The 15,925-nt window shown below is 41.0% G+C and overlaps 1 protein-coding gene across 3 annotated transcripts in view; it reads left to right on the forward strand.

Moving 5' to 3' along the window:
- The window catches only part of agbl5 (AGBL carboxypeptidase 5), a 126,311-nt gene that overhangs the window by 53,798 nt on the left and 56,588 nt on the right, over positions 1-15,925 (forward strand). For all 3 annotated transcript variants that reach the window (XM_078541501.1, XM_078541502.1, XM_078541503.1), the window contains 3 exons: positions 798-979; positions 2,405-2,625; positions 12,546-12,749. In XM_078541501.1, coding sequence (XP_078397627.1) covers positions 798-979; positions 2,405-2,625; positions 12,546-12,749 — 607 coding nt within the window. The remainder of the gene's footprint in view (positions 1-797; positions 980-2,404; positions 2,626-12,545; positions 12,750-15,925) is intronic.

A 15,925-nucleotide genomic window follows, 5' to 3' on the forward strand; every position in this document is an offset into this window, starting at 1 on the left:
CAGGGGACTGGCATTCTTATATTTGCTTTATTGTTGATGAAAACTCCTTGTAAATCTTTTAACCAATGTCTCCACATTATTAGGACTCCTAGATTGGAAATGAAAGAAGTGACGGGTTCAATTTCTATTTTCAAAACCAAACTTGGGCATTCAGTTTTTATTTATATACAGTATTTACAGAAAGCCTGAAACCAAATAACTGGCAATACTGTTTATTATTTTTTATTTATAGGGAAATAAATAAAACTAATGAAGTACTCAACTTTATGTATAGTGGAAGTTAGACTTGAATAAATCAGAATTTGTGCAGTTGAAAGTTAGCCTGGCTTGGACAAGATACATGATCAGTTGTGATAAATGCAGTTTCTGATTTTAGATTAGTTTATGTTACTGGACAGGAAACTTCAATCTTGAACTGTAGAAAATTGGGGAATGTAAGCAAAACTTGAATTTAGGGATTAAGGAATTGATTATCAAATATTGACTTCCCGATTAGCCATTTTATAATGCCAACCATATATCAACATTTAATTGTAAGCAAATAAAAAGCTAATATATTTTGAGAACATGAGGTTGGATTGGATGGTTAGATTGGATGTTCAAAGGCTCCAGAAATATGGACTAGAGACATGACTTAATCTTCTTGTCTTCTATTTGGTCAAAGAATTATTCACCTGAATGGGTCTGCAAATATTTGGTAAATATTTTGAGGGGGAGTATGAGGGAAAGCCATAGTTATTATATGAAAGGAATTGTTTGAGCTGTTAAATAGCTATCTGTTTCTCTCATTTCTTCAGGTGGGGAGAGCTGTAGCCATTGCAGCCTTAGATATGGCTGATTGCAATCCTTGGCCAAGAGTTGTTATGTCAGAATACAGCTGTATGACAAAACTTCGTGCATGGATGTTGAAGCACATTCGAAATACAAGAAGCATGGCAATGTCAAAGAAAAATGTTACAAGGATTTCTAAAGGTTCTAAGTAAGTTGCAAAAAAAAATGGTCATGAAATTCCTTGCCAGTAATTTTACAAAGTCACATCTTAGGTTTTCAGCATTGAAGTTCAATTTTTAAAATCGATAGTGCAGCATTAAATTTCATGATAGTACTGATGTATTTAAGTGACCTGTTACACAATACAGACGTCCCCCGCTTATGCGCATTCTAATAACACGTTTTTGTTTTTGTGCAGTTTGTAAAGGAGGCAACTTACTTGAAAAGTGCTGCTGCCTTGACCTCCATTTTTGTTTTAGCGCAGTGCACATGCTCAGTCTGCATTTTTAAAATGCTTCACGCCACTTTGCTCATCCTTCTCCTGACCCCCTCGTCCCATCTGTTTGCTGCTTCCCTGTTATGACTCACTCAATCCCACCTGCTCACCACCCCTGTCCCAACCTCCTCATTCCCTCCTGCCCTCCATTTCCCTCTCCTGACCCATTTCACTCTCCCGTCTCACTGCCTTACTTGCTGCCCCCAGCTCGCTGCCCCTTTCCCAATCCCCTCACCGCTTCCCTCTTGCTGCCCCTATCCCGAGCCCTTGCTCACAGTGAGTGCTTCAGAGAGCGGTGGTAAGTGAGGTGGTGAGCGGGAGGCAGCAAGGGGTTCATGAGAGGGAAGCGGCAAGCAGGAGGGAGTGAAAGGGTCGGGAGGAGGCAAGCAAGAGGGAGCTTATATGGTAAGGAAGTTTTAGAGAGAGCTCAACCTGACCAGCTACTTTGTGGCCAGGCTGTCTGTGAACAACCCAACAGATGTTTATATGAGTAACGCAGCCCAATTCCGTGTTCATCAACAGTCCCACACCTTCCCTCTGTTACAGTTCATTACAGAGTCTGCTTGGCCACAATGCAAAAATAAAACCCAGCATAAAATAGTCGTCAAAGCTGTATCATGTGGACCCAGCGTGTCTACATCTCTGGTTAAATCCTTGCTTGACAATTTTTTTTCAGAGGCAGGAGATTACTACAGATGATTATGCTTTTTATTTTAAAAAGGTTGTGTTACTTTCTTTGCAGTGCAGCTAATTAAAACTTTGTGATAATTGTTTGTTTGGAATGCTTCCAAATGGAAGATTATTTTTGGAATGCCAAAATCTATAAAATAACTACTGTGAAAACAAATTTTAAATTGCTACGTACACTTCCGACTGAGCTTTGAATTGAATTTATTTGGAGGTGATTATCTCGGAGTAATTAACCTACTTAGACTTTCTTGTGTTTATCTTTTTATTGCATTTGTGCACATAACTTTTGAAATGTGGTCTTCAGGTGAAGCAAAAGAAAATTTTACACGCTTTACTATTTAAGGTGACATTGTGCTACCAAAGAGAAGTAATTATTTATTAAGTTGATATTTGTGTGCTTTATATTAGATGTTTTGAAGTATTTGTTCTCTCCTTACTTAAACATAGTGGGATAACATCCTCTGTCTCAGAAAATTCCCTCAGTAAGACGAAGAGTAATGGAAATGGCATCTCTGGAATCAGCAATGGGCACCAAAATCCATCTCTGATTAAAGCGTCTCCCAGTTTCACTTTTGGCTGTAGCCCTGGGACAACCAAAGGGGCCTGTGCACCAGGATTAAATCATAATCCTCCAAAAGGTGGCCACAAAATGCTCGGACCAGTGAGAGGTAAGGTGTCCTTTGGTACGTACTATAAACTGTAACTGAGATATATTTGCAAGAGCAAAATACTGCAGATGCTGGAAAACTGAAATAAAAACTTAAAATGCTGGAAATACTCAGCAGGTCACAGACCTCACCTCAAATATTAACTCTGTTTTTCTCCCCATTGACAGATGCTGCCTGACATGTTGAGTATTTCTGGCATTTTCTGTTTTTATTACTGCAATGTATCTGCTGTATTGACCCCTTTTAGACACAGAAAGCTTAGTTGCTGTTGATGGTTTGTTGGTGCATTTTACTCCAATTGTTTATTTTTTTAAGTGTACCCAGTGATCTTTGGCATAATGACAAATATAAATTAATAGTACATAAAACATAGATTCCTTACAACTTTTAAATTGTTCAGCAATTATCGAACTAGACCACTTTAATTCACTCAAAGCAGTTGTCACTTGTGTCTGGCTACTAGAAGAGCTGTTCACTGGTGGTCAGGAGAGTAAAAGTTCTGATAAGAAACTAACAATGCCACTCCATAATGGTTAACAGTACATTTCAGAAAAAAATCCCTCCTCTTTCATTCACCCGTGAGTACTGTTTACTGTTTCCTTCAGCTAGGTCAAGGACCTGCAACCAGTAGCAGCGAAGCCACATGCAGCTCTTTAACATCTTATTTGTGGCTCCCAGCTTTTCAGTTTGGATTGCATTAATGTGAAAAAAGACAAAAAAAATTAAGGCAAGAAAAGTAAGAGTTGTGTTTTTATTATGGGGATTAACAGCTGTTTGTTATGCTGCACTTTATGGTTTCAAATGATGATTTTAACAAAGAATATCACCGTGCTCTAAATAAATCAGTTCGAGTGTCTAACTACACCATGGTTATAGATAATGCCTTTGGTTTGAGGAATTGGTTTTATGGTTGTGACCATTATTGTTTCTAATATAGGTGAGACAATAAATTATTCTGAATCTGTTATTTAATCACAGGAATCAATTATTGAAAAAAATGTCTTAATTCCATGCACCTTAATTTAAAGTTTGTCTTAAAGATGACTTTTAAAAAAAAAAGGCAAAGAAATGATTTAAAGTTGGGTCATTTAATTTCTATTTTTTTCTATTGATACATACATTCAATACATCTATTTTATGCATCAATAGAAAAAAATAGAAATTAAATAGACATTATGCATCCTACCAGAAACACTTGGCAACTTGTCAAATATTTAGCTTAGCAATGCCAAATTTTCGTCTTGTGGTTCCCAATAGTTTTCATTTTAGGCATTTATTAAAAAATGGCTCATCAGGTTAAAAAAAAAAAGTTCTGACCACTGAGCTAGAACATAACATAAGTAATAGGAGCAGGAGTAAGCCATTCATCCCTTTGAGCCCGCTCTGCCATTGAAAGAGATCACAGCTGATCTACTTCAACACCATAATATGGCTAGCGGGCAGGTCAAAAAGTCGGGAATCTGCCCGCATTAATAAAATATCAATTTAAAAGGCAATTCAGCTAATTAACTACCCATCTCCCTGCAATAATATGGTCATAAGACAATAATATGCCTTCATGGTGAGATTTACAACGGGCGGGGAATTCCTTTTTTTTAAGGGCAAGCTTGTTTAGGCGGTTTTTAAAACCGCTGCTGAGACCAGAGTCTCAGGGATTACTCATTTGAGTGGACAGAGGAAACTTTTTGAAATTTTTCATGAGGAGAACTCTCTTCTGATTAAAAGGGCTCTTTTGATGGAATACTTTCCTGTCTAATACCCAGGGGTAAGGAGTGAAAAGTGCCTGAGACAGATGGATTGTTGTCTCAGTTGGAGAATGCAGCAGTGATTGTAACTGACAGTTAACTGCCAAGCATTGTTTGAAATTTAAACCAGGCAGCTTGACCCTGATTGGTCAAGGCATTGCCCTGAGGAAAGAGTCAGCGAATGGCTGTCACTTATTTTGTTTAGCTGAAACAGGCTCAATGTGTGTACATGTTCTTTCTGTCTGCAAAGAACAGGGCCCTGTGTATTAATATATGTAGCTTTGAGTACACACAAATGCACCATACTGTGAGCCCGGCTGATAATCTTAAATTGATTCTCAGTGTAATTCTTAGCACATTGAGGATTATTTAACAAATGTTGTCCAATCGTGGAATCACATCTAATGTTGGACACTGTTTTGAGTTTTACCAGCATGGGCTGGTTGGGGATGGTCTGTACCTTGCCCGTTGCGAACAGCGGCTGGAACATGCTGTTTGATACAATCTGCCAGTCTTTGGGATGTACGGCCTACATACCTAGCATCACACTGGCACTGAAATGTACAGACCATACCCAACCAGCCCGTGCTTACAAAACTCAAAACACAGTGTCCAACATTAGATGTGATTCCGCGATTGGACAACATTTGTTAAATAATCAGTGTGCTAAGAATTACGCTGACAACCAATTTAAGATTGTCAGTTGGACTCGCAGTGTACTCGAAGTTACATATATTAATACACGGGGTCCTGTTCGTTGCAGACAGAAATAACATGTACACACATTGCACCTGTGTCAGCTAAACAAAATAAGTGACAGCCATTTGCTGACTCATTCCTCAAGACATTGCCTTGTTCCTGGTTTAACTGTTAAACAATGCTTGGCAGTTAACTGTCAGTCACCATCATTGGTGCATTCTCCACCAATCAGAGACTATTCGCCGACCAATCAGCACTCTCTTCATATACAGTATAAATTGTTGTTTTCCCCTTATATTGATATTCCTGTGGTGTCTGCATGAGCGCACAACGAAAAGCTTTGATATGTCTCTTTTTTCAGCAATACTCAAGTTCTGTACTACCAAACATCTATCAATGTTAAGTCCAGAAGGCTGTAAAGTGCCTAATTGGAAGCTGAGGTGCTGTTCCTTCAGTTTGCGTTGGGGAACTGGAGGAACAAACCGTATCTTTCTATTAAGTGCTTACAGCCTTCTGGACTTAACATTGAGTTCAACAACTTCAGAACATGAACTCTGTCCTGCATTTTGATTTTCTTTCCCCAATCCACTCCCCGTACAGGGCCAGTCTGTAACTTGTTCTCTCTTTTGCTTTCAGAAAGTGCTGACCCTTGTTCTGCTGTTAATACATTCTGCTATCCGACCTTGATGGTACCATTTGCACATGCCTTAGTCTTTAATTCTATCATTACCACTCCCTTTGTCTTGTGTCCATGATATCTTTGTCAAATCTCTCCTAAGCTCCTACCTATCCCTGACCCTCTACTTTGTGCCACCTGTTCTACCCCCTCTCTTCAACAGCATAAAACCCATTACATTTCTACCTCTCTTCAGCTCTGAAGAAGAGTCATATGGATTCAAAATGTTAATTCTGTTTCTCTCTCCCCAGATGCTGCCAGACCTGCTGAGTTTTTTTCCAGCATTTTCTGTTTTTATTTCAGATTTCCAGCATCTGCAGTATTTTGCTTTTATTTTAGCTAAAGTTTAAATTGACTTACCTGACCAGACTGGAAAATGCACACCTCTTCAGTACTTATAGCAGATGCACTCCGTTAATCATCTGATAGGTCCCTTGAAACTGTCCCGTGCCAGGGGGCCCTTTAAAGTGCTGGCCATTACCTTGTTCTGGATCACAGTCTGCAATCTCAGAGACTGGACATCCCACCATACAACAGTAATTGGGCAGGATGATGGTCTGTAAACAGCCCTTGCTGCTAATTCACAGGAATTTATCGTATTGTCTGGCACTCACCGACAGTGGGCCCGGAAGTTGGAACGTCGCCGACTTCAGGGTGTGGAACCCGCCGCTGTCGGTGCACCACCGTATTATTCAGCCCTTAGTCTCTGAACCCCTCTATCTCTTCAGTTCTCCTTTTTAAAAAATACTGAATATCTTTTTTTCAGCTGATGCTCAACCTTTCTAATTGTTCCTTCCATGACTTGGTGTCCCCTCCAGTCTTATTTGTTTTCTGTTATTGTTTTTATGTGTTTAATGAATGCAGTTTGTTAGTACAGCTGAGGAATTACAGAAAGATATAGGTGGAAGATTTAGGTGAAAAGATGTATTTAATATTGAAAAATGGAAAGTGTTGCAAATTGGCCAAAATAATGTAATGGACGGGGATGAGAGAGAACTGAAACCCCAATTCCTTTCCCTTACTGTCTGTAATCAGTGTGTTTTGCAAAAGGAAGTTGTGTATGTTTCTTAATCCCTGAGTGTGTGGCCAATTTGAATAACCAGTAGCATCATGGATTTAAATAAAGAGGGTTATTTACTCACGCATTCACCCAAAAAGCCCAATGCTACGTCACTTACTCAACGCATGCGTGCATAAATACATGCACACTCTCAAGAAAAAGTACAGGTAAAAAGAATAATGCACTTCTACAAGCCATAATTGAAAGAATAATTTGTAATTTACATGTTTGGCTTGTCATAGGAAAAACATGCATTGCAGTCCAAGTGAAGAGGGCATTTTCACTCCTGAAGGGTAGGCTAGGTGCATTCAATAGCTGGATTTGTATATCGGAATTATTGCAGGATTCCCTCAGAGAAGGCTTTTCAGCAGGTCATGGAGTTATTGTAGTCTTCTTAACAGGAGGTCAAGTTCCTGTACTGGTGGACTTGAAAAGGAACAGGCTGGGAGACCTTATGATGTTGCAGTTTTAAGGCATAGATATTGCTTCCTTTGCTCCTGCTGATTCTTGCTGTGTGGTTGCAGACTGGCTGGTTTCTCCGTGATTCTTGGGGTAATAAGATTCATGATCTGAAAACAGTTTTGGACAGGTCATGATCAACACTTATTTTGTCCACCCAGAATAATTTGAAGTTCAAAGTCATTTCTATACAGTGGTGGTGACCATTCACATCTACTTATGATTAACTGGTTTCTACAGCTCCCCCTTTTTATATATCAAGCCCAGAGACCATGGGTTTAGGAGTCCTTAGATTTTGAGTTTCAGGTAAATCCACAAACAATAGGATGTGTGAATTCCAGAAATGATTTTGTCTTGGTATGTCCATTCAAGGGATGCACCCCACCCATGGTCGTTCAATTAGGAACTTTCTGGAGACTTGAGATACTTCTGAGTCATGCAGAAATTGCAAGCCACCTGACTGTTGGCAGCCATCTTAGCAGCCATTTAATGTCCATTTTAAAAAAAAAATGAAAAGATGGTGCCAGAAAATTTTACACTGAATGCAGCCCATGTTTCAAGTTGTGAATATGACATGCCTTTACTGGGCATGACAGTAATGTCTGAGACAGATTGGAAAAGTTTTAAAAAAGCTTAATATTTGCAGCCTTTCGTCAAGGTAGGTTCCCTGAAGTTTCTCACATGTATTTCATATATATGACCTAGCTATATTAAAGAATGGGCTTACCATTTCACCCTAATTAGATTCAAGTTTAGACTCCGATATGTTGAATAATGTATTACAAATGCTAGTGAGGGCCAAGTTGGACACTGGTCCCCAAGCCAGTGATACATTCATCAGTCTTGCACTCGGAGACATTTCCATTGTCATTCAATTTTTTATTTACATGGAGGTGACCTCCAAAACAATTATGATGGGGTTTGACTTTGTATCACATTGAACGAGTATTGAAGTGAGTTTAGTTCTTGTAATATTTGCTGTTATCGAGTGGATATACTACCACAGTGCCTCCATTAATTTTTTCTTTATTCTTTCACGGGATGTGGGCATCTCTGACAAGGCCAACATTTGTTGCCTATTCCTAATTGCCCTTGAACTGAGTAGTTTGCGAGACCATTTCAGAGGGCAGTTAAGAGTCAACCACATTGCTGTGGCTCTGGAGTCACATGTAGGCCAGACCAGGTAAGGATGTCAGATTTCCTTCCCTAAAGAGCATTAGTGAACCAGGTGGGTTTATACAACAATTGATGATAGTTTCAAGGCCACCATTACTGAGAATAGATTTCACTTCCAGATTTATTAACCAAATGCAAATTCCACCAGCTGCCATGGCGGGATTTGAACCCATGTCCCCAAAACATCCCTGGGTCGCTGGATCACTAGTCCAGCAACATAAACACTACCCCACTGTATCCCCAGTGTGTTTGGGATAAAGATACATTTACCAGTTCTTGGGATAAGACTGAGTCTGCTCCTAGTTATTTTTGGAAGGGAGGAAGAAAAGAGCTAGTCATTGAAGGTACTTGAACGAATGTAGTTTTCAAAGTTGACAGTGGATAAGTACAATCATTGCTAAGTACAGATATGTAAAACTTCTCCCTGGTCTATGCGTAGGGTCTGTATAAAGAACATTTTTATTATGCAACTACATAGCTGCTCTGTGGAATCCAGAGTATAACCACTTCAGGCAGCACTAAGTGGAGTAGATACACTAGAATGGAGCTAACTAAAGTTATGCTTCTGCAGAATCATTGGTTGAACAGCTTTTGTTCTTCTGATGCATCAAACACCATGGGAAGAATATTACGCTCGGTGTGCGGACACGCGCTTGACACGCCCGAGCGTAAAATGATGTGTGATGTCGTCAGACTTGTGTCCCGATGTATGAATCGTGCAATCTCGTGATGTTTCGTTTGGTGGGCACATGCCAGAATCGGCTGCACGCCCGCCGATAATTAAAAGGCCTATTAAGGCCAATAACAATCTAATTAAATTCAAATTTACGCTACCCATCCAACCTAATGATTGGTGGGCAGGCGAAAAGTCCCGGTGGCCGTTACATTTATTAGGAAACCTCATCCACGAGTGGGATGATGTTTCCTAAAGCAAATAAACGTTAAATAAAACTTTATTTTTGAATTAAAAATATGTCCCAGGTCATGTGACAGAGTCACATGAGGGGACAAGTTTTATTAAATTTTTATTCTCTTCATTATGTTTTTTTTACACAGTGCTTCAATCCCCCTGAGGCATGGAGTTCCCTCAGGGAGATTGAAGTGCTCTTTCTCGTGCATGCGTGAACTGCGCACTAGGCCCGACTCTCTCTCCTCCCCCTGCCCGCACAGGCAGCGCTCAGCGCTGCTGCTTGCGATCCATGCAGGGCAGGCTTTAATGGGCCCGCCCGCGTGAAATCGCAGTGCGGAGTTGATCGCGGGCGGCAGTCGGCTTCCTGACCACCCCCGCCAAGCGCCACTGCCAAGGGCAAAATCCTGCCCCATCTTGTGTGGCGTTACAACCATGCTAAATGGGAGAGATTTTGAACAAATCTAGCAACTCAAAATTGGGCACCCATGAGGCACTGTGGGCCAGCAGCAGCAGCAGAATTGTATACAACCACAATCTGTAATCCCATGGCCCAGCATATCCCCCACTCTACCATTACCATCAAGCCAGGGGTGCAACCCCTGGTTCAATGAAGAGTGCAGGAGAGCATACCAGGAGCAGCACCAGGCATACCTAAAAATGAGGTGTCAACCTGGCGAAGCTACAACACAGGACTACTTGTGTGCCAAACAGCATAAGCAGCATGTGATAGAAAGAGCTAAGTGATCTCACAATCAATGGATCAGATCTAAGCTCTGAAGTCCTGCCACATCCAGTCATGAATGGTAGTGGACAATGAAACAGCCAACTGGAGGAGGAAGCTCCACAAATGGCCGCATCCTCAATGGTGGGGGAATCCAGCACATCAATGCAAAAGACAAGGCTGAAACATTTGCAGCCATCTTCAGCCAGAAGTGCCAAATGGATGATCCTTCTCGGCCTCCTCTTGAGGTTCCCAGCATCACAGATGCCAGCTTTGAGCCAATTCGATTCATTCCACTTAATATAAAAAAATGGCTGAAGGCACTGGATACTGCAAAGGCTGAGGCCTGAGAACATTCTAGCAATAGTATTAAAGACTTGTGCCCCAGATCTAGTACCCCCCAGCCATGTTGTTCCAGTACAACTACAACACTGGCATCTACCCGGTGATGTGGAAAATTTCTCAGGTGTGTTCTGTCCACAAAAAATAGGACAAGTCCAACCCGGCCAATTACCAGTCCATCAGCCTACTTGCTATAATCGGCAAAGTGATGGAAAGTGTCATCATCAGTGCAATTAAGCAGCACTCACTCAGCAATAACCTGCTCAGAGATGCTCAATTTGGGTTCTGTCATGGTCACTTGGCTCCTGACCTCATTATAGCCTTGGTCCAAACATGGACAAAAGAGCTGAACTGCAGAGGTGAGGTGAGAGTGACTGCCCTTGATATCAAGGCAGCATTTGACTGTGTGGCATCAAGGAGCCCTAACAAAACTGAAGTTAACGGGAATTAGGGGGAAAACTTTCCACTGGCTGGAGTCATACCTAGCACAAAGGAAGATGGTTGTGGTTGTTGGAGGCCCATCGTCTCAGTCCTAGGACATCACTGCAGGAGCTCCTTGACCCAACCATCTTCAGCTGCTTTTACTCAATGTCCCTCTCTCCGTCATAAGGTCAGAAGTGGGGATGTTCATGGACGATTGCACAATGTTCACCATTCGCAGCTCTTCAGATGCTGAAACAGTCCATGTCCAAATGCAGCAAGGCCTGAACAATATTCAGGCTTAGGCTGATGAATGGCAAGTAACATTTGTGCCAGACAAGTGCAAGGCAATGACTGACTGCAACAAGAGAGAATCTAAGCATCTGTCCTTGATGTTCAATGTTATTACCATCACTGAATCCCCCACTATCAACATCTTGGGGGGTTACCATTGACCAGAAACTGAACTGGACTAGCCATATAAATACTGTGGTTACAAGTTCTGGTCAGAGGCTCAGAATTCGGCAGAGAGTAACTGACTCTCTAAAGCCTGCCCACCATCTACAAGGCACAAGTCAGGAGTATGATGGAAAACTCTCCATTTGCCTGGATGAGTGCAGCTCCAACAACACTCAAAAAGCTTGGCACCATTTAGGATAAAGCAGCCCATTTGATTTGTACACCATCTACCACCTTCAGCATTCACTCCCTCCACCACCAACGCACAGTGGCAGCAGCATGTACCATCTACAAGATGCAATACAGCAACTCACCATGGCTCCTTTGATAGCACCTTCCAATCCCGTGACCTGTACCACCTAGAAGGACAAGGGTAGCAGATGCACAGGAGTGCCACCACCTGCAAGTTCACCTCCAAGTCACGCATCATCCTGACTTGGAGCCATATTGTTGCTGGGTCAAAATCCTGGAATTCCCTTCGTAACAGCACAGTGTGTGTTCCTACAACACGTGGACTGCTGTGGTTCAAGAAAGCTGCACACCACCACCTTCTCAAGGGCATTTGGGGATGGTGGCCTAGCCTGTGATTCCCACATCCCATGAATGATTTTTTAAAAATTAACAAGCTACTGATTCAGTAATGCCTATTTATTTTTTAAAAAGTCTCTGGATTGCAGCTAGTCTCAACTGAAAGGATTGATGTTACTAATTGTGAGTGGTTACATATTGAGCTAACATATTTAAATAGTGGAGTCCTAATTGACACTACAGGATTTTTAGTACTGTAATTGCCCTAGATGAGAACACTATAGAATAAGCATCTTTTTGTGGAGTGAAGAACATGTTATTGACACTTCCTTGATTGTATTGTGATGTCAATCATCCAATACTTCCAGAGAATAAAATTAAAAGTATAAATTGCTTGTTTTTATCAGCACATTTATGGCTGGACGCATTCCAAACTTTTGATATTCGTTTATTTGTTCCCCTCCACAACCCCCACTCCGCCCCACCCATCTGATGCAAATGTATTTGAACCTGGTAACTTTTAGAAGCAGGTTTGAGTTCAGTTTTGCTTTGGTGCCGTCTTAAGCAAATTTCTGGAGAGAAACAATTGTAGAAAGCGATATGTACACAGATAAATGAGGTAAACATTAACCTAGTTTGGAAAAAATTGTTTCAGGCAGAAGTTGCATGTAGAATTTCTATTCTCTGTTCATTAATTTTGTAGCCTTTGTGTTTTGTTCATTTAGAAACTAGAGCACAGGAAAAGCGTCGTCAGCATCAGGCTATGTTAAGAGCAACAGTCAACAATCCCAGCAGCCAGCATAGCTCTTCAACACATCGGTACATGCAGTGCCCTACATCTGTCTCCCTCAACTTCTCCAAAGACCCATCCCAAGTCCAGCCTTCCAGCTTAAGGCCTTGCTCTCTTCCAACCTCCTTCAAAATGGCAGGTTTGTATGCAATCCAAACTTCAAGCATTTCCAAGTTTTACCCATCTCTAAAATCCATGCCCAAGCCCAACCTGTTGAACAAAGCCTTCAGCAAACACCTTTCACCACTGCTTTGCCCCAACCTACCTTCCCTGGGGTTTCTGGGTGAAAGAAACAGCATTTTGGGATCTTCATATGACATCAATAGCCAGCAAGGAAGGGAAAATCAGAATTGAGGAAAAAAGTATGACTAACCACAAAAAAAAAATAACCTTATATTTTCATTATGAAAAGAACTGTTCTAAAAGACACTTGGTAGTACAGAACTTGAGTATTGCTGAAAAAAGAGACGTGCTGTTGAAGCTGCAAAATTCAGAACATAATAGCTAACCTTAGATTTTGCAATCATACTGCACTTGTAAGCATGCTAAGAATTACATTAACAACCAGTTTAAGATTATCATTCGGGCTTGCAATGTACCACATTTATGCTTGCTAGAAGCCACGTATATTCATGCCTGTTCTCTGCAGGCAATAGGAACATGTCCAGGCATTATGCCTTTTTTGAATTAAACAAAAACGTGGGGGGCAGTCGTTCCCTGGTGCATTCTCCACAACAAAGCCTCTGCTAATCAGAGCCAACTTGCCAACCAATCAGCACCCTTTTCTCATGCGGTATAAATTGTTGCTCCCTTTGAAATTTGGCATTCTTGCATCTGTCCTGATGAAAGACGAAAAACTTCCAACAACTTGTTTCTTTTTTCAGCAATACTCATGTTCTAAAAGGGAGGGACCAATATGATTCCATTGTTATGAGGGCTTCTTAGTATAACAGTTGATTGTACATTCAGTTCCACAAGCTGGTAAGAGGCCAGTTCAACTAGGAAGTACAATATTAAATTTATCTCCCTCACTTTTCTATTTTGGATCAGTGACACTAATTAAGAAAGACATTCCTGTAAAAGTAGCTATGCTGTTCTTCATTATTGACGGAATTTCATTAATCAAACATAAGCAAAAGGGGTAAAATATCAATCACCCTGTGAAAAAGGTTATTCTTATATTAGTGGTCTCGCATGTGCCCATATGTGTTCCAACTAACCAAGTCAGAGGAAATTTTGAAGCAGTTTTGATTTCTCTCCAAGTACAACCATGCTTTGAAAGCTTAATTTTACCAAAAAGGAAAGAATAATTTGCTTACAGGTTCCAATATTATCAGGAATTAAATTACATTAGCATTAGAACATTTAACCAAGACATAGTTTTACAACCGATTAATTTGTTAACCTTAAATTGCATGTGTTACTCAGCTCCTTTTCCTGTACACTTAACATTTGTCACCCTAATTATTGAATCAAAGGACTGGATTTTGTCAGGTGGTGATGGATCCGCCTTCAAGAGCTTCTGGCCAATTGGAGGGCCAGCAGCTCTTCAGTCACAGCAGGACCACCAGGAGTGTTGGCCATTGGTGGGACTGCACTTAACTGAGAAATACAGTGATGGATACCACCATTGAAACAAGGTAAGTGGGGTTGGGTGTTGCCGAGACCAGTCAGACAGGCTTTGACAAGGAGGTGGAGTTTGTGACAGCAGAGGGATGTTGTCACCAAGGGCCCTTGCATGGGCCACAGCCAGTGCCTGATTAGGAGCCCATCTCCACCAAGGGCGGAGGAAGTCTTGAATAGGTCAGTGAAGTGGCACAATTGGCCGCTGGACAGGTGGGCTGTCCTGCACGTTCCCCACTGCAGGCAGAATGCCATGGTGGCAGCAAAGGAATGGACATTCCATCCCCTCCGATTTTTTTGTCCCCCACTTTCTATCCCATGCCTGCAGGCCCCATGAAATTCTGCCCAAACTGCGCATTATATGATTAACATCAAAGAGCTAAGAAATTTAAACACACTCTCCACCAATTCCAAGTGTAATGTACTCACCAATGATTTTTATGTTTTTATTCCTGAGATTTTTCTTTTCCCCTGAATCTTCTCTTTGGTGCGGTTCCATTACCAGCATTGATGTTGACCACCTTGTATTGCTCTGTCTTTTGCTATGAAGAGGCTATTTTTTGTGTGAGAATAGACTGACTGTGGGAGGAGCTACGATCTGAGTTTGACTCAGTCTTCATCCACAATTCCATTTGACTGGATGCTAATGGTGGTAGCCCATACTTACTTTTTCTCCCACTTTTTCTTTGGTTTTAGAAAGCTAAGCTCCATTGTAGTGTCTCAAATGTCAGCCCAGATGAGAATAGTTAACTTAACACAGACCAAGTGTAAAAGTTGGGAGCTTTCTGGTCTCTATCTTACTGACCCCACCATCCTTTGTGTTTCCCTACTGACCCTTATTGACTCCAGATTATAGTTTTTGAAGTTATAATTTACCAGTGATGATGTTAGATAGATTTCCCTTTTCTCCGAGTTTACTAGTTACAAGTATTGTAAGAGTGCGTGCCATCATTCAATTGCCATACATGAAGTCAGTAACAGCATAATCAATAATGAGTTTGGGAAGTTATCTTAAAAATATTTGAGGTGGTGGTCTGTTGGCGCATCATGTTGGAGCAGCATATGGCAACATGCAGTGGTAAAACACTGTTTTAATGTTGTATTGCCCTTAGCCTTCCATTTCAGTCATGACTTTGTGAGGAGGACTAAATGAAAACTAGACACCTAACTGTAGGGGAAAGCGGAAAAAATAAGTGCTTTTGATGGCCTTAGAACACATTGTTTTTGTTTTACCCTGCTGGACCAAGGTGGTATGGCCTAGGGGACTGATGAGTGAGATATCAGTATGCTATGGGAAAGAGGGTGAAAAGAGTGTTCGTACTTTCATGAAATGCCAATATGCTGCTCAAATACAGCATAATTTGTTACTTTTTAAACTATAAAAGGATACTGTCGTTTGGCTATGATAGGTTGCTGGAAACTTGGTCTCAGGATGATTTCACAATAGTCATTGTAAAATTCTCCAATTTTCTTTGTAGCATTCTTAGATCTGGAAGTTGTGAGAGAGGACTTAGAGGGTTGCCAATGTAATACCACTATTCCAAAAGGGAGAAACCAGGTGGCTACAGACCAGTCAACCTAACGTTGGTAGTGTGTAAGCTTCTGTAAGTCATACTACAGAAGGAAATAATGGAGTATATTGATAAATGTGTGGATGATGTGTGTAAAAATTTTTAAAGGAGTTTGCTGATG

This window comes from Cetorhinus maximus, chromosome 5 (assembly GCF_964194155.1).
Source record: "Cetorhinus maximus chromosome 5, sCetMax3.hap1.1, whole genome shotgun sequence".
Lineage (NCBI taxonomy): Eukaryota > Metazoa > Chordata > Chondrichthyes > Lamniformes > Cetorhinidae > Cetorhinus > Cetorhinus maximus.